Source organism: Nanorana parkeri, unplaced genomic scaffold (genome assembly GCF_000935625.1).
Source record: "Nanorana parkeri isolate BGI_ZX_2015 unplaced genomic scaffold, ASM93562v1 scaffold435, whole genome shotgun sequence".
NCBI lineage: Eukaryota > Metazoa > Chordata > Amphibia > Anura > Dicroglossidae > Nanorana > Nanorana parkeri.
The window spans coordinates 553,533-578,896 of record NW_017306703.1 but is presented as its reverse complement, the minus strand read 5'-3'; the positions used below and the strand labels follow the sequence as shown (position 1 = coordinate 578,896).

General features: G+C 41.3%; 1 protein-coding gene across 1 annotated transcript in view; it reads left to right on the top strand.

Moving 5' to 3' along the window:
* The window catches only part of STAC2 (SH3 and cysteine rich domain 2), an 81,629-nt gene that overhangs the window by 46,594 nt on the left and 9,671 nt on the right, over nucleotides 1-25,364 (top strand). The window contains exons 3-10 of the mRNA XM_018560162.1: nucleotides 9,422-9,519; nucleotides 10,318-10,399; nucleotides 12,629-12,744; nucleotides 14,199-14,271; nucleotides 14,398-14,444; nucleotides 14,518-14,621; nucleotides 17,835-17,886; nucleotides 19,616-19,753. Of these exons, the coding sequence (XP_018415664.1) occupies nucleotides 9,422-9,519; nucleotides 10,318-10,399; nucleotides 12,629-12,744; nucleotides 14,199-14,271; nucleotides 14,398-14,444; nucleotides 14,518-14,621; nucleotides 17,835-17,886; nucleotides 19,616-19,753 (710 nt within the window). The remainder of the gene's footprint in view (nucleotides 1-9,421; nucleotides 9,520-10,317; nucleotides 10,400-12,628; nucleotides 12,745-14,198; nucleotides 14,272-14,397; nucleotides 14,445-14,517; nucleotides 14,622-17,834; nucleotides 17,887-19,615; nucleotides 19,754-25,364) is intronic.

Below are 25,364 nucleotides of genomic sequence, written 5' to 3'. Positions count from 1 at the left end.
GGGGGGGGGGGCGGGGAGATGATGCAGGGAACAGTCTAGCAGCCAAGGTTCGGGTGACTATATCTTATTTTTAGACCCTATACCAAATCAAGCACTTACCCATTGCAGTGCAGGGGTAGCCCCACTGTAAGGGTTAAGTTTTATTCTGCCCAGAGTTCTTCTTCAAGCTTTAACTGAATAAGTATCACAAAGAAAATTGTACTATCTGGGGGGGGGGGCGGGGAGATGATGCAGGGAACAGTCTAGCAGCCAAGGTTCGGGTGACTATATCTTATTTTTAGACCCTATACCAAATCAAGCACTTACCCATTGCAGTGCAGGGGTAGCCCCACTGTAAGGGTTAAGTTTTATTCTGCCCAGAGTTCTTCTTCAAGCTTTAACTGAATAAGTATCACAAAGAAAATTGTACTATCAGGATGAAAATAATACCAATATTGTACCAAAAACATTAGCACTAAAACACAAGAGCAAAACTCAAGCATCCACAATATTGCACAAAAATGTATTGATTCACTAGAGAGAAAATTTGCCACTGGATAACTATGGGGACTGCTATTAGTGAGCTACTTCTTAAACTGCTAATCACCTGTCTGAACAGATATTCAAATCAGGTGTTTTGATTCCACTTGGTGCATGTGAATTTCAGGTCAGGGACTCATAAAATATTGGACCAAAGACAGTTAAGGCCCTTTCACATGGGTGGTCTGATCATGTAATTGGTTTATATCCAGTTGCCCCTGGCTTTGGCCAGGTCCAGAAAAACAAATAGACCAGAGATCAGTTTCACTGAACCTGATTGTGCCGGATCAGGGGTAATCTAATGTAGACAGACACGTCCATTTACATCCGGTTCCCTAAAGAACAACAAGGGGTGCAGCCATTTCACTTTTTTCCTTCATTGCAAGATGGGTGGAAAAAACTGGATGGACACGGTAGTATAACAACGGTGACATCCGATCCATACTGCTCCGATCAGGAGGGGAACTATGCACGGATCGCCTCCTAATTGGAAAGTGTGAAAGTGGAATTAAGTAACCAAGGAGGTCAGTGAAAGCAACCAAAATATTTGTCTCACTAGAGGTTTCTGTCAACTACTGTTATAATATTGGCTGTCAAATGCATCTGCCCCCTAAATAAAGGTAATAAATGTTTACAAAGTTAATTGTTTTGGTGTCCTGCCCTAAATCACATTTTCAGCAAAACCTGAATTATGAAAATTAATAATGTTAATCAAAAGTGCATAAAGCAGTAAAATCAGTCAAAAATAAATAAATCTGGATATCATAAAAAAGAATGCTATCCAGGAAACATTACAGTGCGAAAATGTCCAAAGCCTACTAAAATTTCAATGAAATGTTTTCTACCAGACGTCTGAGACTTGTCACAGTGCTTTTGGGTGGAACTGCTGCCACTTTTTATTTGATTTGCTTTTTGCAAGATCTCTTTTTCTCTCTCCATCTAAAGGTGGCCAAACACTGTTCGAATTTGCACATTGATTGCCGCTGTTGGCACCCTTTCGGCCGGCATCCCTCGATCAGCTGATCATAAGAGACGGTCAGAAAATCTTCGTATGACCAGAGCCGGCAGCCAATGATAAGGCTTTGCTCGGGTATTTTGACAGGGGCCGTCAGCCGCTGTCAGAATACAATACAAATAGCGGGTATTCCTTGATCTACACACTGGTAGTGTTAATGGCGGAATCTCCTCTATGTTTTTCGTTCAGCCTGAGGGTTAAACAAGAAAAATAGAGCAGTGTATGGCCAGCCTAGGAAATGTAAGAAGGCACTACTCAGAACGCTGAAACCACATGTGGCTTTATGTGCTGAATTCCTGAATTGTGCTGAATTGCTGACCACATGCTGACCACATTGCTGACCACATGCTGAATTGTGCTGACCATTTACAAGATGAGCACAATGCTAACTGTATGGATTTAGTGAGCGTTGCAGTCAGAGGAAGAAAAAATTGCAGGATAAAAATTGCAGCCACTCAGAAAACTAGGTTGTTCCTCCTGTGTAAGTTTACATGCAACATTTTCAGATTTGATAGGAGTGTTCCTTTATACAAGAAAACATCTGAGCTGCACACATTGCATAAGCCTACTAAAGGCAGTGACATTGTATAACAGGAACCTTTATAGGTGTCAGTATTTCAGTCTGGTCAGAGACAGAATCAGAACCATACTGACACACCTGTCACCAATCTGTAGACACAGAATCATAACCAAACTGACATACCTGTTACCAATCTGTAGACACAGAATCAGAACCATACTGACACACCTGATACCAATCTGTAGACATGGAATCTTAACCACACTGACACACCTGATACCAATCTGTAGACACAGAATCATAACCCTACTGACACACCTGATACCAATTTGTAGACATGGAATCAGAACCAAACTGACAAATTCAGAGACATACTGACACACCTCATACCAATATGTAGACATAGAATCAGAACCATGCTGACACACCTGATACTAATCTGTAGACATAGAATCAGAACCATGCTGACACACCTTATACCAATCTGTAGACATAGGGGGTGATTTACTAACCTAAACACACTCACGCACTAAGTGCGTGTGATTTTTACACAGCAAAACATATTTATCAACCAAAAAGTCTCTAAAAGCATGTTTCCACTAATGCCATATATGGAAAAATCATGCACATGATGCATATATAATGCTGCTTCACAGTTTAGACAAAAATGGTTAGCTCATGCATTTACATTCCTGCATTCATCAACGCAAGCAACACAACATAGAGCTAATTTACACAACATCACCTTGCAATTCATGCTTGGCTTTGCACAACACACCTGCTGGGTGTGTACACACTACAAAGGTGTCTAGATTCCACCAATAGATTATGCTGGGAGGGAACACACGACAGAGGTGTATACTTGTTCGTGTCGTGTTTATAAGGTTAGTAAATCAACCCCATAGAATCAGAACCATACAGACACACCTGATACCAATCTGTAGACATAGAATCAGAACCATACAGACACACCTGATACCAATCTGTAGACATAGAATCAGAACCATACTGACACACCTGATACCAATCTGTAGACATAGAATCAGAACCATACTGACACACCTGATACCAATCTGTAGACATAGAATCAGAACCATACTGACACACCTGATACCAATCTGTAGACATAGAATCAAAATCATACTGACACACATTGGACTAAAAACATGCATGCGTCATACACTCTAGGGGGAGTACATTCAGGGGAGTCAATGATGGAGAAAGATCTGGGTGTTCTGGTAGATCATAGACTCAATAATAGCATGCAATGTCAAGCCGCAGTTTCTAAAGCAAGCAAAATACGTTCTTGTATTAAAAGAGGTCTAGACTGCAGAGAGAGAGAAAGACATAATCCTGCCCCTGTACAAAGCATTAGTAAGACCTCATCTAGAATATGCAGTTCAGTTTTGGGCACCAGTTCATAAAAAGGATGTTGTGGAGCTGGAGAAAGTGCAGCGAAGAGCGACTAAACTCATAAGAGGCATGAAGGAGTTCAGCTATGAGGAAAGATTAACTGACTGGAATTTGTTCCCTCTGGAGAAGAGGCAATTATGGGGGGACATGATTCACCATGTATAAATACATAAATGGTCCATATAGTGAGCTTGGTGCCAAATTATTCACTTTAAGGTCACTGTAAAGGACAAGGGGGCACTCTTTGCATCTGGAGGAAAAGAGGTTTAACCTTTGCATACGGAAAGGATTCTTCACAGTTAGAGCTGTGAAAATGTGGAATAGACTCCCCTAGGAACTAGTTCTACCTAGCTCAGTTAACTGTTTAAAAAAAAATCTGGATGTATTCCTAAATGCCCCAAATATTACTGGATATTAAGTTCCTATGGGTTTATTAAGCATCAGCGATTGTTGATCCAGGGAATATCAGATTGCCTTATGGGATCAGGAAGGATTTTTTACCCCTGTGGGAGCAAATTGAACCATGTTTTATAGGGTTTTTTTGCCATTTTTTTAGATCAACAGTGGGTAATTGTGGGCATAGTGTTGTGTTTAGGCTTTTTTTTTCCTTCCATATATCTCTGTAGATTGAACTCGATGAACATGTGTCTTTTTTCAACCTGAATAACTATGTAACCATGTAAACTGATGCCAATCTGTAGACTCAGAATCAGATCCATACTGACACACCTCATACCAATATGTTGACACAGAATCAGAACCATACTGACACATCTGATACCAATATGTTGACACAGAATCAGAACCATACTGACACACCTGATACCAATCTGTAGAAACTTCTAGACATTCACGTTTTCCAACACTGCTTTCTCAAGTGACAAAAATATCGGATTTGTGATAATAAATCTCTCTATAACATTTCATTAGCATTTGCCTTCAATAATTATTATGTCTTCTCATAGAGAAAATACAGCTGTACTTGTATCATCTTGCAGAGATAAATACCTTAACCTCTTGCCATCCACCAGTTGTGAAAAAACGGACGGACGGCGGACTCACATTGGCGCGTTGACGTCTCCAGACGACTTTTTTTCCTGCTCGCGTGCGCCCCCTAGCACGAGCACGGGCAGAAAAAACCGCCCGTTCTTTACAGCCGTTACCGGCTGTTTGACATACATACGATCGGCGGCTCTATGTATGTATGTATGTATGTGCTGGCAGCCCCCTCCTCGATTGCTGCCGCCGCCATGAGTGCCGCCCCCTTCTGACCCCTCACCTTCAATCCCGGGATCCGCTAGCCCATCTGCGGCCCGGGACTGGCTCGGGAGGGCGTCAGGAGGTAAGATGGGAGGGAGATCAGCATCCTCCTCCTTGCTGATCTCCCTCCATACTGTGAATGCGGAAGTAATGTGTAATACATCTGGCTGGCTGCTCATAGCCATCTGGCTGCTATAGCCAGAGAGAAGAAGCTGATGAAGCAGATCTCTGCTTCATCAGCTTCTTTTGGGGTCCCCAGGTGACAGGGGTCCTAGAGACCCCTAATGTCTCCAAAAAGAGGACCTGTCAGTGTGCCTTTGCTGTTATATATATGATAGCAATAACAATAAGTGTTAAAAAAATAAAAGTCACATATATAAAAAGTTTTTAAAAAACCCAAAATGTTTAAATCCCCCACGTTTACGCACATATAAACGTAAATGCGCGTTTGATGCGCCAGTGTGCGAAAATGACACTTGCTCTTACATATGGCCGTGAACGTCGGAGGGAGAGCAATAATTCTAGGGCCATCAATCACTGATAACACTAAACTGATGAGCGGTAAAAGCTTTTAAAGCGTCGCCTGTGGCCAATTTTGGGTATTGTAGTTTTTTGAGGTTTCGCACATGTGCGCAATGTTAAGGCTTGACACGTTTGGTGTCTTTTTACCCAATGTGACCCCATCTCTTATATTTTAGCAAAAAAATCGGGTAATAATAAATGTTTTATCATTTAATTTAGGGGAAACAGTTTAAAAAAAAAAAATTTCTGTAATGTTTTCTTAACCTTTTGCCGTCCGCCCGAAAAAACGGACGGATGGCTGACTCCTTACCGCAGCGCTGAATACTGAAAAATGGCCTGGATGGGAGGGGGGTTTAAAACCGCGGATGTCAACTGGTTAATATATTAAAAAATAAACCCCCAGTGGTGATTAAATACCGTCAAAAGAAAGCTCTATGTGTCCCCAAAAAATGGTATAAAATTCATTTCAGTACAGCGTTGCATGACGGAATAAATGTCAGCAGCGCTGAATACTGAAAAATTGCCTGGCCAGGAAGGGAGTTTAACACCACGGACTTCAAGTGCTTAAAGTGTAACCAGACTTTTTCTGTGAATAAAACAATCCACTCTTGGTTATCTATGTACATTGTAAGCAGGGCCTTACTGGGACAAAAAATAGGCTCAGGCATACAGATAGTATTCAGAACCCCTTCACTGTTTTCAATTTTGTTACAGCCTGATACTACAGTTGTTTAAATACTGGGGATTGGTGCAGCCCTACTGTATAATGTAAGGTATTGCTGGGATGTGTAGTCCGTTATAGCTGGTGGTATTCTCCATTGCTGTAAAAGTATTATACAGGAATGCAGAATACCACCAGCTATACAGGACTACAAATCCCAGAAATACATTTTACAGCAAACCAGCAATGCTGAATGGCACTGTCTATAGAAGACTCCACATCCTAGCAATACACTATACAACAATGCAGAATAATATACAGCTACATACTCTCCACTGCTTTTTCTGTGGTTTATCCAGTAAACTGAACAAAAAAGAAATAAAACCCACTGTAATTACATAATAAATCTGATAAAGCCCAATAAACTGACATGATAAAACCTAACTGTTTGGTATTCATCTATTTATTATATATTATAGCTGTTACCTCAGTTCACACCCACATTACATTTGGGTAGAAGTAAGCACAGGTGTGAAATGTTATCTACGGCTTCAGATGGCACATCTGACACCTTTGATGACAAGCTGTCTGAGCGATGATATCTTAAAAGTTATTAAACAACATAGCCCCACAACCTGTAAAACCAGCAAGACCCGGGGGTGTGATGACACATAAAAGATGCAGAAAAACAAAAGAAACTGTTCTGATTTAGGCTTGGCCTAGACAGGTGAGAATGGCAGCCGGTTTTAGCTAACTCTAAACTGTAATGGTCTATGTGGACAGAGAAGTAAACAGGGCCTCTCGCTGATGGATTGCTCACGCTCATCATCACCACTAAATTACTAATGCCCGTATTCTGTGCTAGAATCTGAGAGTTTTGTAATTCAGAGGATCCTGAAAGCAAAGCTCACTATAGCAAAATATGAAGTGTTTTCTACTGAACTGTATTCTTTTAAAACTACAATAGATACGGTTCAAAGAAAAATAGCAAAAATAGATGTCAGGGAACACTTGAGTTGTCCTCAGATTTCATACCATGGGCTTCGTTTTAGAGATAGCTTTGTGTTAGATTTGAAGTACAAATTTAAAATTCCAAGATTGCTGAGTCGTCAAGTGGCTTGTAGGAACTGCTGCAAAGCTTAGAGAGAAAATATGTATGTCATCTGGGAAGAGGGTAATGTAATGGTGGATTTACCGCAACCCCATAAATAACATAGCTAAATTGCTATCAAACCTCTTTTATCAGTATCTAACAATATTTCTCTATTTTATATGACTGCATAGAAGGTCACCTGTTCACATGAGTTTCAGGTCCTGATCAGGTCCGGATCAGGTGCAGATCAGCAGACGCGGTGCTATGTGTTTTGCCGCGTTTTTGCCGCTTTTTTTATGCGTTCCAGTAAAATAATTATTTTATTTTTTTTGCTGGAGTGGGGCTGTCAGTGTGTTTTTGACGCGTTTTTGATGCGTTTTGCGTTTCCGGACCGTACAAAATTTGACATGCAGTATTTTTCTGTCGTAACCTGAACGGACTGCGTACAGTGAGAACTGTAGCCCATTAAACACATAGGGATACATTGGGATGCATTTTTAGTGCAGGAGCGTACGGATCAGGTCAGCACAGAAAGCGGGCGTCGTTTGAACAGGCCCTAAGTGCCAAAAAAGACATGTCCTGGTCACACCTCTTTACATACTTATTAGTGTTACATCAGATAAAAAATAGGGGAACCGGTATTTCATGCAACATAAAAAAATGTCAGCTAAACACATAAACAGCTGTCATCAGCAAATAAAGGAAGCTACATACACAAATACGGTAAATTTGGCAAACAAAATCAAATTTCTGGACTAGAACAGAAAATGGAAGCAAGCATTTGTTCAGTTGCTTTTGCCATAGTTAACAACTTTCTTCTACACTATCAGCTGAAAGTACGCAATAATTCACATGATGACCTCATATTAGGAGCAGTAGGAACGTTTTTGTACATATGTTAGGGAAGATCTAAAGGCTAGACAAAAAGAGGTTGCTACATTATGTCCTCTCACTGGAACCTCTGCCAGGAGATATTGCTTTAAAAAGAGCCACAGAGGAATTTGAGTCCAAATGGTGGACTGCTTCTCAGGGCTATAATTCTATCATACTGTGTGTGTATAGCTTCCTTCTTTTCTCATTTTTTTTTCTCCTTCACTCTCTTATTCCCTTTCCTTTTTCCATTTCTTCCTCACTCTCTCAACTACTCTCGTTTCTCTCCATCAATGCATTTCTCTTTCCTTTTTTTAGTTTTCCCTTTATTTCTACTTTCATTCATACAGTGGTCAGTGGGAGGAATATTGCTTGTCATTGATGTTAGTGAGAGAAACAAAACACAGAAGAAAGTGCCTTCTCCTAGTGTGATAACATTTATTTAATAGGAAAACTTAAAGAATAAAAAACTACTCACATGTGAACAACAGGAATGAGCCATATGTTTCTCAACCCACCCAGGACAGAGCTGTAGAGCTGACACATTTCAGGGGAAATCCCCACTTCCTCAGAGCTAACATACCAATACCCCAAGTCCAAATATATACTGGATGGTAAGCATGTGACATACAATAGGACCCAATCACAAATATAGGTCAATTCAAACTGGAAGCACCACTCACCTCATTAACTGTCGCACCAATTAATACTTCCTGGAGAGTGAAGGACAGTCCCAATCAGAGATGAAAACCTTACAAAATAGAGTGCCCATTTACCAAACAGCCATGTGTCTCAGCAGCCATTTTTGTTCAGAGTTTTTTCCATTTTAAACCCGCTTCCATGACAGCACTGGAATAGCGGCTCTGAGTTTTGCAGGCTGAGGCACTGGCGTCACAAGGGGGCGGAACAATGGAGGAGGGAAGGCCGAATGACACTTAGGAGGATACTTTCCAGTAGTCCTGTGGATGGCAGCCTTTCTTCAAGTAGTGGGTTGTAAGATCGTGGAGGAGTATCCAGCTTTTGCAGTTTGTTGTTCAATGGTAAATATGGTGCCCCATCATTGGTGTCAGTGGGAGGAGTGGTAACCCATTGTGGGTTTCAGCGGGAGTCATAGTTTTCCATCTTGGTGTCAGAGAGATTATGAAAGTTCATCCGGCATTGGTGTTCAGCATTGCTGTTTGCGTGTTACTTTTGAATATGTTTTAATATGTACACTGCTCCCCTGCTGATTACATTGCCTGTCACCCGCTGCCACTCTGCACACATGGATCGCTCTGCCATGCAATGGTAGGGCCTGCATGGTGGGTCGGTTTACAGCAGGCCATAATTTAAGGACTAATGATCTGTACCATCTACTTTTACATCTATCATGTGTATCATATTTCCTCTAATCACCAGTAACACGCAATCATTATTTATATAACAGACATAGTTTCTGCTTCTTTTGGTACTAGAGCTTTGCTGTTAACTGATAGGAGAGCTCTTCTATTTATTTTCACCTGTTAATGGCTCAATTATACATTTAACAACAATCTCTCTAATATTTAGGAAACTCCAAGCAGGGCTTGCGCTGTAAAATGTGTAAGATCGGGGTCCATCTGTGGTGTTCAGAAGAAGTGTCACACCAGCAATGTCTGGGAAAGACGGTAAGATACTATAATGTTTATATTTTTTCTTTAATTTAAAGCCAATTTCCAACTTTGTAAGTAATTAGCATTTACTGTGGTAATGTAGAGGTGCAGTGATGATGTATATGTGTGCACATTTTCATGACTCACATTGCAGGCTTTCTTCATTTTCTTAGCAACTTTTTATTAGGCCTGAACCCTACAAATGTAAAATTTTCTCCACAGGAAACTTAGTCTCACACTAGGGTCGGATTGTAAAGCTGGTTGTAAACAGCTGCCCCCCTCCCTGTGATTCTGTGTAACACGATCACTAAACACCAGTTCTGCCTTTACACACAATACACTGTCCAGGGGGGTTGCCACTATGAATACTAATGAATGGGGTGTGTAGAGGTCAGCTGTAACTTACACAGATTGTTTGCAAAGCACAGAGGCAGCCATTTCCATGAGAATATGAAAAGAAAAGCTAACAGAAAAGCTAACAAAAAAGCTAACAAAAATGTAAGTTTCTGAGTTCATAAACAGCAACTGCATACAGAATGCCTGTTTCATGTGTTTTGCTGGAATATTTTTTTAAAATACCTCAACAAAGGTGGAATGGGATTTAAGTTCCAGATATGTCTAACTATATCTATGTCCATCTAATATAAAGATTGTACATTATTTCTATTATTCTTCCCAGTTTATTGTGGATCACATAACAGTTGCACTCATTCTTATATACTAATTCCTAGGGCACCTGTCTCGTGTTTCTCTGGCCTTCATCATGGTAACCAACTCCCTCTTTATTCCTGTCTCTTACTTCTATCATTTTAGTCCGCATCTTTTCGTCGTAATTTCAGCTCTCCTATCCTTATCCAAGAGCCTCTTTCCAGCCCCAAGGAGTCTCCTGCAACTGGTAAGTGATAAAGCATTGTACTTAACAATGTACTGCTATCTTCTCTAAAGGAAGATTTCCTTACAAACTTACATGTAAAATAAATACCACCATGAGCTCCTCATTGATTTCTGCATATTGTCACTTGGTGTTTAAAGAAGAAAAGGCTGGTGAATTTATCTTGATGTATGCAAACAGCTGTGGCTAGAATGTGAATACCAAAGTGCGATAGGGTGCATTTAAATTATAAAGGCCACAGAACACTTTCTGCTCATTTGTGTTTCTATCCGTTTCCCACTGTTAAAGCGTAGTTTGAGTTTCTTTTTTTGGCTAAGAACAATTTCAGCAAATACAGAACATGCCTGTTGGTCTTGCTAGAAATGCAGTGTCTTTGTCATTTCATGTGAGCTAAAAACACAGTAAAACCATGTTATCGTACTTTTGTAAACTGATAATTTTATCAACTATCAGGTAATAAGTATGAACATGTTTGTCTAGCCAGTGTGACAAACAATGGCTGCCTCTGCAGATACAGTGGAGAAGTATAGCCTGGAGAGACAGGGAGTGTGTTAAAGGCAAGTATGAGGGCTGTCATTGCTAGCCCCTTTCTGAAACCACTTGTACCTGGCTGTGTCTTAATCACAGACCCATAAAAAGCAGGATTAAAATAATGAAAATAAAGGAAAAAAGCTACCATATCTAGAGACTGGTAGGGTACAATATATTAATTTTTTAGTTTTTGGGTTTAGATAGGCGTTAAGATTAGGATGCATAGTCAATGGCAAGAAGTAGAAAGCAAAGTGAAGAAGGCAGAATTTTCTGAAGACAGGTTAAAAGGTAGGCATTTTTGTAGGGTGCATTAAGGATGGATACACAGTGAGGTCAAATGAAGCGGGGCATTGCCAGGATTTCCTAAAGAAAGGATGGTGAAGCTGCATCCTGAAGGCCAAATCATCAATTTGACAGCCAAGGAACTATCATTCCCAAAAGAGTTCAGCAATGGCAGCTTCCACAATCTTCCCATGACTGTGTCACTTTAATAATCTCATCCCATTAGAGCCATCTGCTGTAGAGCCGTTTGAAACAGAGGATCCCTAGAGGCATCGCAGAGGGAAGCAATCTCTAGTTTTAACAGAGGCTGACTAAAATTGCCTTACACATTTAGCCAGCGATGTAGTTTCTCTGAGATGAGACCTATAATGGAATGCCATTTTTTCTAGTCTAGTGTTATCTAATTATCTGATGTTTTTCTAGTACTCACAGATTGTGCACACAACGGAGCACTGGAGAACACCAAAATAATGTATGTAAAAGTGAATATAAATCAGTTTTGTATTTTAGGACTAAAAAAAATAACTAAAAATATGAAATATTGCTCTTTATGAAACCCTTTTCACTTTTGCCACCATGCCCTGCTCCCCCTAAGGCTGACTTTACACTATTACATTGTGGTAATGTGCAGTAATACATGTGTTTTACCATGCACCACAGCACAATGCTTTGCGTGCATTAATTAAGAATCACACCTCAATGCAGAACTATAGTAGGTGGAATGCCACCACAGCATCTTATAGGTGTCAAGCATGGAGCCAGGCACTGATACGATGTAAACTCCAGCAGGCATTAGCAGGATTTACATTAAAACTGGCCATACACCTATAGATTATCTGCATATCATGCTAGTTGGCCCCGCTGGCTCTCAAAATACCTGAACAATGCCTGCAACAGATTGTTCAGGTATTTTGAGATACCAGAATTTGGTCATTTGTAGAATTAGTTATATTATACGAGGAGTGCAGGTTCTAGATTTATGTGGCCATAGGAATCTTTGATAACAGAGGTTAGCAAAATAAAGATGGCTCATCATGGAAATGAATTCAAATCAATTCAAGTAAATGCAATGACATATTTCTGTTTGTAGAAGCCCCAAGTATATACTGTATAGCAATTACTTTTATTTATTTATTTTTTTATTTTTTTAGAAAAGTTTGAAACATTTTCTGCCTATTTTAGACTATTATCCTGGAGATGTATGCTCTGCTGCCTAGTAATATCTTGGCACTGGCTAATATTCGTATGTATCTGTTATCCTCTCAGCACCCAGGTTTCTCACTTCTCCTATTAAGAATATATTTGTCTCTGTAAAGAAATCATATATTCTTTTCTGCAAAGATCTTCTTTTATCACCATCTCTCTCTCTCTCTATCTCTCTCTCTCTCTCTCTCTCTCTCTCTCTCTCTCTCTCTTTAGTTGCTCCTAGAGGTAGGGTTGACCCTGTATATGAGACATTGCGATATGGAACATCATTAGCACATCTGAATCGTTCAACATGTAGCAGCGTATCAGAGTCCCCCACACGCAGCCTGGTAAGTGTACAAAGCAGGATGTGTATATCTCCTGCGCTAAGATGCAGGGGCATAATGACAGATGATGTGGCCCCATAGCAAAATTGTGATGGTTCACCCAGGCGACCACCCTACTCTCATTGATCTATGTCTAAACCAAGGACAGGTAGCACAGAAGAGCTGTCAGCTTAGTTAATAGATTAGATAGCAGAGCTGTGGACAGAAGTTGTCAGGAATAGGGGGGCCATCAGTACATGGAATTAACTTTGAACCTTCATCTTCCAGCTAACTTCTCTGTCCTCAGTAGCTTACCTGTCGTTTTAGTATCTCAGATATTAGGGCCTCACTGTAAATTATAAGCCCCCCCAACCCTCAGCAAGCACATGCTAAAAGAGATGGCCTTGTGTTAAGGTAAACAAGACAAGAGTTGTAGTAGTGTAGTTGTAGTGATTGTAATGGCTATCACAATATATTACATTGCATAATTGTTAGTGCTCCTGCACACAATTGCTGTATAACCCTTTTACACGCTTCCTAAAACTCTGGCTTATTTGCAGAACTATTACTACTGTCTTGTATGTTTCTAACTAGTCAGGCATATAGGCCAGGGCTGATTTTAGTGCAGGCTGATGACCAGAAGCTGCAAGAGCAATAATTCTATATTAATAACACAGCTAGACAAATTATCCTTACTGCAAAGCCTGCAAAGGAGATCTGTGACTAGCTACAGTGATTCTGAGTTTCCTCCTGTGCGTCTTATGCCAGCTCTTCTTAGTTAGAAATGTCACAGGAGGTAAATGATCATTGTGAACAGCATCTCTGCAATCCTTAATGATACAGTGGTGAATTTGTGTTATTGTCACTTGCATACAGATTTTCCATGTTTATTGGGGTCCTCTTCCACCCCCAGGACCCATAGCAGCTGTGTGGGCTGTTATGGCTATTGTTACACCAGTGCTCAGATGAATAACTAGGGACTAACTACAGAAAATGCAGAGGATGCAGCTACAACAGGACCTGTCATGTCAGGGGACACTGTTATTAATGTTTCTCCGTATGTAGGCTTCAAAAACCAGCTGTTCAAGATGAAGGTGCATCTTTATTATTACACAGAGAGAGTTCTCAGCAGAATTTATAGGGTGACAAAGGATCAGGAAGTGGCAGGCTGCCTCTTGTTTCATTATTTTATCACAGTTCACTAACATAAAAGTGTATATATTAGATATAAGTTCTAAGCATTTTATATAAGCTGCTAGAAGTTGGCCACACATTATAGCGGTTACAACAAGACCCTGTGTCCAGGAAAATAGACAATCTGCAAAATGCATATTTGGACCTTGTTCCAAGAATTTATACCTGATCTGAAAGTCGACGTTAATTCATTAAACTCTAACCAAAGACAAGCATATTTGTAGCCTGACATTGACTGCTGCTCTACAAAATGCCGATTTTATTGTGTTTAATACCATTTGCAGAGTGAGAAAGAGGAAAGAGCAGAGGACCCAGAGGGCAGCATTCAAAGCAGTGAAGAAAGCCCAAGTCACCCAGGTGGGAGTGATATCTTCAGCATCCTCCATGCTTTTCATTCTCCCAATCCTTCCCTTTCATCTGCCTGTCTCTTCCATGCCTTCTTATTATTCACTGTGAACTTATTGATCTCTCTATTACTCCCAGTGTTTGCAGATGAGGCCAGCATAAGTGAAGATACACGCAGCATGTCGGTGAGTAACTGACAAGCAAAAGGTATTGAATACTTTAGATTCACCCAATTTACTTACATCTCTGTGTGCACAGAGCTTGGCGTCAACTGGCAAGACAAGAAAGGAGATCTCTCCCATGTATAGCTATGTGGCTCTATACAAGTTTCTACCTCAAGAGATCAATGATCTTCCACTGCAGTAAGTATATGATGTTGTGTTCTTCTTACTTGTAATTTAACTGCTAAATCCTCAAATGACCTTTCATCTTAATGTGCAGCACAGTTCATCATCTTGCTGGTCTGTAGCCACTATATTGTACTGGCTTATGTGTAGCATGTTAACTGACAATGACCGAAACATAAAGACTTACTATAATTACCATGATTAACAAGTTTGTTTAAATAAGAACTCCTGGCAAATAAAGTTCTCATCCCTTCCAGTGGGATACCCCCGCACTGCAAGGGTTATGTGCTCATTTTGTTCCAGGTGCAAAAATAACAACATTATACTCATCTGATCCTCAGAGCCTGTTGGCCATTAGAACGGTCCTTCCAACCTCTCTCTCCCTCCGCTCCGGTGGTCTAAGGATCCTTGAGTCTTTATGTCCACTACACTATGTATAAGACGTGAGGATGCCAAAGGGTAATTCTATTGTTGGAGCGGAGGAGGAGACAGCCTGGAGGGAGTGCTTTAAAAGCCACCTGGCTTTGGGGTTCGTGTGAGTATTACTTTGTTTTTTTAGCACCTAGACAAAAATTACTACTTAACAGGGACGTGTAGTCAGGGGAGGCAGGTGAGTCAGAGCCTCACATAGTATTATGAAAAAAAAAAGTGTCAGTTTCAAGTCTGAAGCTGACAGCTTTTTCGCCATTCAGAGCGACTTGTAACAGGTTACACAGCAGGGAAAGCCTCCCCGCTGTGTAACCTGTTATGGACAGAGTCCTGCCTGTTAATTACAGGTAGCGCTGCATCCGGCTTTTGACAGGTAGTTAGGTTACACAGCAGCGGGCTTCCCCACTGCTTGTGTAACCTAACTAGTGAGGCAAGAGCTGTCACAGCCCCTACTCTGTGTTAGAGGCGTGAGCTCTTTGGATGGCTTGGACCAATGGCAAAGCGCCATTGGTCCAAGCTGCCCAATCAAAAAAAAAACAGTGAGGACATCAATCTCGATGCTTCACCAGTGACGAGCAAGTGAGGGACAGGGAGGCGCCTCCCTGTCTCCTCCCTTCCTCCTCCCCACACAGCTTGGTTACTGAGCTGGGGGTGGAGCTTTGTCGAGATCGGGGTGGAGCTTTCGGCGGGACGGGGTGGAGCTTCGGTGTGCTTACCCAGCACAGAAGGCACGGCACGTCATTGCCACTTAACCCTTGCAGTAAATACAAGTTTTATTAACTATACAGTTAGGCTGCATTCACGCGGTGGCATATACTGTGTTCAGGGATTCCTGCAACAAGAGCCAACAGATTCTTGCAGCAGGAATTGCTGGTGTGCCCATTCAGATGCGGCTGCTGTGTCTCGTTCAAGTTAATGACAGGGTGGCAGTGTTTGTATCTGTCAGGGGCTGTCTTTATATAATCATATATGGCACGATTATCTGCGGTTGCATCCAGTAACATCTACCGTATCCCTTTGTTGAAGGAGTTGGGTGGAAAAATGTCAGCCAAACAGTGACAGATGCAGTCACTGTTCCAGTAGTGAGCAGCAACGGGTCCAGCTGGCTCCTAATTCCAAAAGACGGCAGTGCAGATTCCTTTATTTACGCTGTTTTGCGTGGATGGGGAATTGTGTGATTCTGAAGGTGTATGGCCAGCTTTGCACATTGATAATAGCAGAAAACCAGCCAAATGAAGAGAACTGCATATTTTATATATTCAGTTATCCACTGATATCACACTCTTAGCATCACTTAAGTGAGCTAAACAATTAAAACCTGCAGGACTGAAGTTTGTTAACTTTTTGCTTCAAAGCTGGAGCCCTTTTGGGGCTTTGTTTACAGTTTAGTGCCATATGTATACTAATTTCACTTTTAAGTCACTGCTTAGTGTAAGTATATTTCCACTTTTGGCAAAGAAAACCCCTCTATATGTTTGTTATGTGATCCTATTCACACAGCATAATGAAAAATAAATAAATAAATATATATATATATATATATATATATATCTTACCTTTTAGATGTTTTGTTACAGCAGTAAAGATGGCCAATTTCAGGTTTTTCTCAGCACTTTCACAGTGATCTGTCCCAATGCAAAGACTAAGGAATGAAGTTTGAGAATTGTGTTTTTCTCATTCACTTAATTAACATTCAGTGGAGACGCCATCTCACCCCCCTCAACCCTCACAGCTTCTCCTAACATCACAAAGAAAGATAAGCAAGTAGAAATGTTAACCCCTAAAACCCTAACCCAAGAAAAAGCTATTTTAACTGCAGGAAGCATTTTTTTTAAAATATTTTGTTTAGCTTATGCTATGTGAATGGCAATATGTAACAAATATAAAATAGGTGTTATCCCAATATGGCTGCAAAAGTAAAAATACGCTTTAAGTTATATTTGATTTCAAATACGAGAGTGAGAACATATGAAGCATTAAAAATACCCCATTACCGTTACAATCTTAACATGTTGACACTGCCTGGTGTGTGCTACTTCACAAGCGTGTCCTTGCAGCTCTCACACATAGCTTCAGACACACGTTAGTGATATAGCGGCTGGGGAATTGGGGGGGGGGGGGGTCAACAGCGAACAGTGTGGAGACTCAGGCATCTGACCCAACCAGAAGGCACCTTGCAGTGTCATGGTGTGAAAAGGGTAATGTAACTCTCCAACATAACAACAATTTGATTCAATAGCTCACCAAATAGTAAATATTATGCTTGTCATTACCTATGGATTAAGAAAATATAGATGTTAAATATGGTGATGGGGTTTCTTTAAAGACTGCCTTGATGACATAATCATTCCACTGTCCTACATCTGAGTTTTATTTATGATTCTGAGTGGGGTTTTGGCATATTTTTATATTGCTGTTTTAATTGTGACTCATTATGATTGTTCTTTTTATATATTTATTTGGTGAATATATATGTATTATAGGTTTTGTTTTTAATCTATACATATATATGCACAGTGCACTTTTGGTATAACCTTTGATTATGTTTAGTACACTAGAAGAGCAGCTTTAGATTGCGTGGATAAATTTAATATTAGACCCTTAACGCTGTTTAGCTTTTTCAGGTCTCTATTATTTTTTCTTCATATATTTTTTCTCTTCTGTATGATTTTCTTTTGTCTTCTTTACTTTCAGCACTCTCTGCTCTATTTCTGTGCCTCATCCTTCTATCTCCACAGCACCCCTGTTTTCCGCCATTCCTCCCTCCTTCAATTTATCTCTTGTTCTTCCTCCCTACAGGCCCGGTGACAGAGTTATGGTGATGGATGACTCTAGCGAGGATTGGTGGAAGGTGAGAAATCCAGATTTTATGGTCACAGCAGGTAGAGCGAGGAGAGAAATACAGTAAACAAGCGAAAATAGAATGAAGCGAGGAGAGTCTTTGTGTGAGTTTTGATTTGATAAAAATAAGGGAAATGTGAAGAAAAAGCTTAGAAGGACATTAGAGAGGAGTAAACAGCCAAGAGGCAGGAAGAGAAAAGATGTGTTTTGCTGTTATATATGTGCAAGGAAGTAATTATGCATGAATGACCCCCTCCACCCACAACATCCACCCCATTGTCAGTATGACTGCACATAATTCATTGTCACAGTGCCCAGGCCCTACTCTGTGTGTGGGCAAAAGGGTGAGGTCACACTGTGATAAACACAGAGGGAGGTCAGCTATTGGTGACGGAAGTGTTGATAGGGGAAAGAATAAGGGGAATCGCAAGAGAGAAAGAATAAATGTGAACCTTTAAGACACAGTAACAGCACATTGACACAGGTTTGCTGCAGCGTTGTTAGGTATCACAGAAAGGGACATACTTCATATGCCAAGGGGGGTGATTACAGTAATACCGAGGAGTAGCATAGGTTGGGCAGCTATAATGTGTAAATTATAGTTTTGTTTTGTTTTTTTTACCTATACTTGGGGATGGTTAAAACCCTTGTCAGCGTATTTATTTAATCTGTATCCCAGAGATGCAACAGTAAGTAACAGTAAGTGAGAGGGAATTTCTATGAAGTAGGTGGAATTTACCAGAACAGGTGTCCCCATTGGAAGATTTACCTTCGCCTCTTTTTCTGGTGACAGCTCTAAAATTTTGGATTTCCCAGCACTTTTTTCTTATTGACAATAACAGGACACATAGAGAGAGTGAATTACCTAGGACACAGAAAGCAATGGAAACCTGACAGAGGTGCTAATCCTCCCCTACTCTCTCTACTATCAAAAACTATACATACACTATAAAGCTGAACACCTGGCAAACAAATAAGTACTGTTTTACCTAAGCCCCTGAATCAAACATTGGTTCTCCGTGGCATAGATATGATCAGGGGCCCTGATCATATCTATGCCACGGAGAACCAATGTTTGTTGCACTGTGGTGCCTTTATTTCTTAATGGCACCCCAACGCAACTAGCCATTGCACCACAACACATGGTAACTTATTACTATGAGATGTGATGTGACAAAATGAAAAAAAAGGATCATGCACTTCTTTGGTGCAATTTAGTTTCTTTAGGCAGCCCATTCAAATTAACAGTTGCCCTACCGCAATGCACAGTAACGTGTGTAAAATCAAGCAGCAATGCATGTGCTATATGTGTTAGACCCAGGCCTGCAAAGGATTTTTAACAAATTTAAACATTCAAATAATTGCCCAAGCCATTATGCTGTAGAGCAGCTCTGGGCAGTCTATAATTTAGGGGGAATGAGTGAAAGAAATGGTGGAAATAATACAGTTTTGGGCTGCACTTCCTTGCCATGCCATGCCATGACTGATGTAGCTGAATGATACTCTCAGTGGCAGCAACAGATGGCAGCATGCAAAAACTACAGCAATGAGGAAGACTCCCCAGCATTGATTGGAATTGCATAATTAACAGGTATTTATTTGTGTAACATCACATAGGACAGATATAGCCAACATTTCTAAGCTGTACAGGGTGCTTTCCTTAAGCAGACACTGTGACCATTACTGTGAATGGAGGAAAGTCACGTGACTTCTAATTTCATCCTTCCTTCCCCTTGCAGGGAAAATGTTGTGACCGGACTGGTTTCTTTCCGGCAAACTTTGTGCAGAGGGTCCGGCTGGGGGAGACAGTGTGGAAGAGCATAACGACTTTCCAAGGAGTCAAAGAACAAGGCCAGCTTAGCCTGAAAGAAGGACAAGTAAGTACATTACATATGTTCCTGGGTCTTTAGTGATGCGTATGTGTATATAATAGACATGTAAGCTGCGGAAAAATTTGGTTCTGGTCGGATTTTTCGTTATTTCAGGATTCGGGTCCGAAATTCAATTTGGTTCGGGGTTTCGGATTCGGATGAAATGCAAATTTTTCATTAGTTTCGGATGAGTTTACAAACGAATATTCGTTGCGACTACCAGGGAAAACCATGTACAGATATTAATACTCAAGCTGAAGCTCCTACACAGTGGCATAACTAGAACCTTCAGGGCCCGGTGCAAGAAACCATGAAGGGCCCCCCCCTCCCCAACCGCAATGGCACCGCATGGTTAACAGGAAAGCTGCCGAGGTCCCCAGCAAGTGCGGGACCTCAGGCAGCCGCTTGTTTAAAATTTTAGTGCCGGTGTTCTGTTGAGAATGCTGACCCAGTATCTGCGCTTGCGTACAGACGGGATTAACGAGGAAACCGCCATTTATTTACAAAGTATTCATTTGTAATGGTTAATTGTGACTGTTAATAATATACCGTCCATGGCAGTAAATGATGGGTGGCAGTGAATGATGGCTGGCAGTAAATGACGGATGGAATATTATTAACAGTCACAATTAACGATTCAAACTAAATACTTTGTGAATAATAATATTGGTCTGTGTGCAATCGCAGATGCTGAGGTCGGCAAATTCGACTACGTCGGCGTTCTCGACAGAACACCACTATGTGCGTTTAGTACCGGAGCATTAGTATGAGTACTCGTGAAAATGCCCAGTATTGGCACTGGTGTATCCCTACTTAAAATATAATGCATTGGTGGGACTTGTAGTCCTACATAGTTGGAGCTATTCTGCATTGCTGTATAATCATCATACAGCAATGCAGAATATCACCTGCTATGCAGGACTACAAGTCCCAGCAATGCTTATAATAAAAGTCGGCTATGCAGAATACCCCTTACAAACAACTCACAGAACATACAGGCACAGAGATTAAAGCACTTACCTTATCTACCTGTCCTCCAGGCTGGAACACCATGCAGCAGGGAGAGGCAGCGGGCTATGTATTCAGGAAGCAGCTCTCTGGGTGCTCCCGGCCAAGGCCCCAGCGCTGCCTGTGGTACAATTACACCCGGTGTGCGGCTCTCTGCCTCACTTGCAGGGCGGCCAAGCGGATGGCGCCTGGCGCCCCCCACAATTCATGCCCCTGTCCTGCCACTGGTATTATGGGGCCCCCCTCCTTCTCTCCTTGCGCGCTGACTCTATCCCGCACCGGCGGTACTTCCGCCTCTGCCTTGCGGCCAACGCTGTATGAAGAAGACCTTCCGGCAGCCGAGTCCACCTGCAATGGGAGAAGGGGGGAGGACGGAGGGGGTCATTGCTGGCGCCAGACCGAATCTCACTGGGCCACGGGCCCCCCCACGTTATTCCACTGGGTGATGGCCCCCCCTGGCCGCAGCCCTCAGGCAGTGCACTTCTTCGCTGGTCCCCTCCCCCCCCCAAGTGGCGGAACTACCAGGGCCCGGTCGCAATTGCGACCGATGCGACCCTGGTAGTTCCGCCAGTGCTCCTAGACCCGAATGGCATAAGGGAGTCTGAATTTTCTAATAGCATTCGGGAGCTCCAGAAAGCAATACGAGTCTGGGAGCCATATACATACATAATATTAAAGCTGAGGCTTCCAAACCCCCTGGAGCTCCTGAATGCTATTCGGACATTCGGACCCCATTTGGGTCTTGGAACATCAGCTTTAGTATTATGTATGTATAATTAGTATTCTATTCTAAAACACACCTGATTGGCCAGAAAAGTCACAAGTCCGATTCAATTTAGTTTTTTTCATGCATTAGGATTCTGTCATTTGGATGTGTCCGAATTTTGGAACATTCGTACGAATTTTGATTCAGAACTAAACGAAACGCACATGTCTAGTATCTAATACTGCTGAGCAGTGTTCCCATATATAAAGACACAAAGCAGGGATATAGGGGATATCCATTGTTCTGTAGTGCAAAAATGTTAGAAAAAAAAAAAAAAAAAGTCCTAAAATGATAGAAGCCATAAGCTTCTAGGCTGAACTCGATGGACATGTGTCTTTTTTCAACCTGACTAACTATATAACTATATTAATTAGTATGTCAGTTACTATTTCATCTTCTACTGACTATACAGAACTCTGTACATAGATTACTGTATACAGTTATAGGATATTACCGTAATAATACAGTCCTTTATTATTGTACATTATCATAGCTCTTTGCTTTATTTTAATGAATAATGTCACAGAAATTAAACATAATGCGACAGGGGCCGATCCAGTTTAAACCCTTTTATCTAGTTTAGGGGTGGTATTGGCTACTTAGACACAAAGCATCCTACCCTAAAGTTAAACTGTAGCTTCCTAGGCAATGCCTTGCAATGTAACTTAACCATAGGCTGGGGACATGAAACACCTGGGCCAATGTAGATCTTGGACTGTTGGCTGTTGACTGTTGTAGATCAATGTGTATCTTGGACTGATGGCTTATTCAGACCACAGTCAGAGAGTGACCTGCATTATATAGCCACCTGCTCCCTATTTACCCCTGCAATCACAGTGCCTGGCAAGTCCTATCTATCTATCTATCTATCTATCTATCTATCTATCTATCTATCTATCTATCTATCTATCTACAGTATCTATATACTCCCCTATTTTATATTCTTTGTGCAATTGAAAATTGACAAAGAAGCAAAAGGATATGTATACATTATATAGTTTATCTCTTCACAGTCTGATCTTGCTGACCTCCATTATGCAGCCCAATTGCTTCCTCTCTCCCCCTCTGTCTCGCCGTCTTCCATAACTCAGTATCATTGCTTTGTTTTCCTGCTTTTCTCATAGTCAGAGCTTTTTGGCTCCTGTCCCCATGTCTACTATCCAATGCTTTCACCTCACAGCCCCCTCCATAATATGGTCTCGCTGCCTCCTTTCATTACAATCAAATCTCATTGCTTCTTTTTTCTCCCTTCTTTTTTTTCATTTTTTTATCCAATCCTGCTGCCTCCTCTTCCTCTTCATTAATTTATTTATGCTGCCTCCAACTTCTTCCTTACTACACAATCAAATCTTGTTGCCCACAACAAACCTGTTTACCTGCTGATTCCTTACCCCCAGTAAACAGTTTTACTGCCCCTTCTCTACCTTCTCCACTTTAGCCCCCACCCCCCCGGCCTATGCTGTTGTACTCTGCCACAATCTCATGTTAAGGGAAAGGCAGTATCGGACCTGGATCCATGTAATTGAAAACAATAGAAATTTAGGGTACCAAACTTTGGGATAGATAGGAGACTCTAGGCAGACTTTAGGACAGATATAAGTATTTGGAAGGGCTTGGATGCAATTTTGTAATGGTAGCCTTAAGGTTGACCAGTATAACTTAAGTACATTACTGTATTGACTTTAGACCTGCTCCAAAGCTAAACTCAAGGCAAACAGCCAAAGCCCAATACACATATAAAATACATAGGAATTGTTTTGCCTTCTAAATGATTTGTATGTTTGTCCATCTAGTCTTGAGATTTACACAGCCCCATCGCATAGGAGGTGGATGACACCACTTACATTTAAGGCCCCATGCACATGGGAATTAAATTGCATGTGTACCGGTGCATTTGAAGCACATTTCTAAACCCACTTGCAAGTAAGTAATGCTTTGCTATGGCTGAATGCACACCTAGATATTTAGCAGTGTCTAAGTGCATTCAGTCTATCTAACAAGAATTTTCTGCATCGAGTCTAAACTGGTTTTACACAGCTAAGTGCAAGTAAATGCATGCAAATGCAGCTAAATGCATGTACATCTAATTGCAGGAAAAGGTGATCTGGGAAGCACAAAAGTTGTTTATACCTCCCAGATAAGTTCTACTGCATGCATGGGGCCTAAGGGATATAGTGGTGTCCTCTCTCCTTCCCAGCCTCCTAACTGGACATAGAAAGAGCATTAGGAGACTGATAAGGTCACCCCTCCACTCTCTCTGATCTTTCCACCTTTCAGCATGCACCTTGTTAGCACATTTGCATGCAGATCACCTGGTTATTTCCCAGTCTTGCTCTTCCTTCTCCAGTGGTGCTGCACAGGGGATTGCAAGAAGCTGATACCAAGTAACATTCAAATATTTACATATAACAGGAAAATCTGGGAACCATGGATTTAATGTCATCTCCCCTCTTCCTATTATAAGGATTCTTTTGGACTTTTTAAATTCTAATTCTCTGGTACAATATTCATTCATTGGGCAGTTTGTTTTGTGCATGTACTTTTCCTTTTCTCTTTTTCCCCATTTTTGGCCTTCTTTCTTGCCTCTTCTTCTGCTACTCATCTTGAGTTTTTTCTTTTTCCCGTCTTGGTCACCTCCACTTTATTACGTAGTGGCCTGGGGACAGCCTAAGAGCTATGTTCTGTAACCCCCCTTCTTTTCTTCTGGGGTGTTTGATGTCTGGTGCACCTCAGCATATACCTGGCTGCTGAGGCTTAACGTACCTTGCAACCATTTTATTTGTACTGTACAGTAGACATGTGCGATTCGTTTCGTTCCGAATCGAAATTTGGACGAATTTTCGGACATTCGGATGTATCCGAATTCCGAATTACAGACATAACGAATGCAAACGAATCCGAATTTCCGTTTCCGAAATTCGGTAGCGGTAGTTCGTTCGAATGTTCGTTTAGTTTTCATTTCTTATTCGTTTCGTTCGTTGGAGCAAAGTGACATTAGAGGAGAAAAACATTTTTCCCCCTGAAATGTCACTTTGCTGCAAACGAACGAACGAATGAACGAAACGAATAAGAAACGGAAACGAAACGAACGTTCGAACGAACTACCACTACCGAATTTCGTCCGAATCGGAATTCCGAATCCGAATTGACTTTCACACCCGAATCCCGAAAAACGAAATAACACAAATACGAATTACAACGAAACAAAACTAAACAAATTTTTTGGCAGTGCACATGTCTACTGTACAGTGCATTGTGTGCATGGCTCAATGCTCTGATGTTGTCTGCCTACCTTGTTGGTCACACCTTTTTTATTGCACACATTTAAGGTCAATAAAAATGTATTGTACAATAACTACACGTATAAATGTATTAAATGATGGCAGACACCTGCTGTCGGAATAAAAAAAATAAAAAAATCCAGCATAGGAATGAATAGTTAGATTGCTATTGGCTATTGCAGGAGGACCTGATGGAGAACTTCAGGTGCACCTCTGCTGATTGACAGCAGCAGTGGGCGGGTGCGCTAGCTAGTCTGCTATCGGCTATTGCAAATTCAAATAGCCAATAGCAATCTAGCCTTTTTTTTTTCCTGACTGATGGTGGTCGGCGGCCCTGATGTCAGAAGAAGAAAGAAGAAGAAGAAGAAAAAACAGCAGGGAAAGGTTTGCTCTGCTAGATCGCGCAGAGTAAACCTTTCCGGGAGAAAATGTTTCTCTCCCAGGCGGCCGGGAGCCGCTATCTAACAGCGGGAGACTCCCGGAACGTCCGGGAGAGTTGAGATGTCTACTTATTATAAAAACATTAACGGAAAAGCCATTTACTAATTATATATATATATAT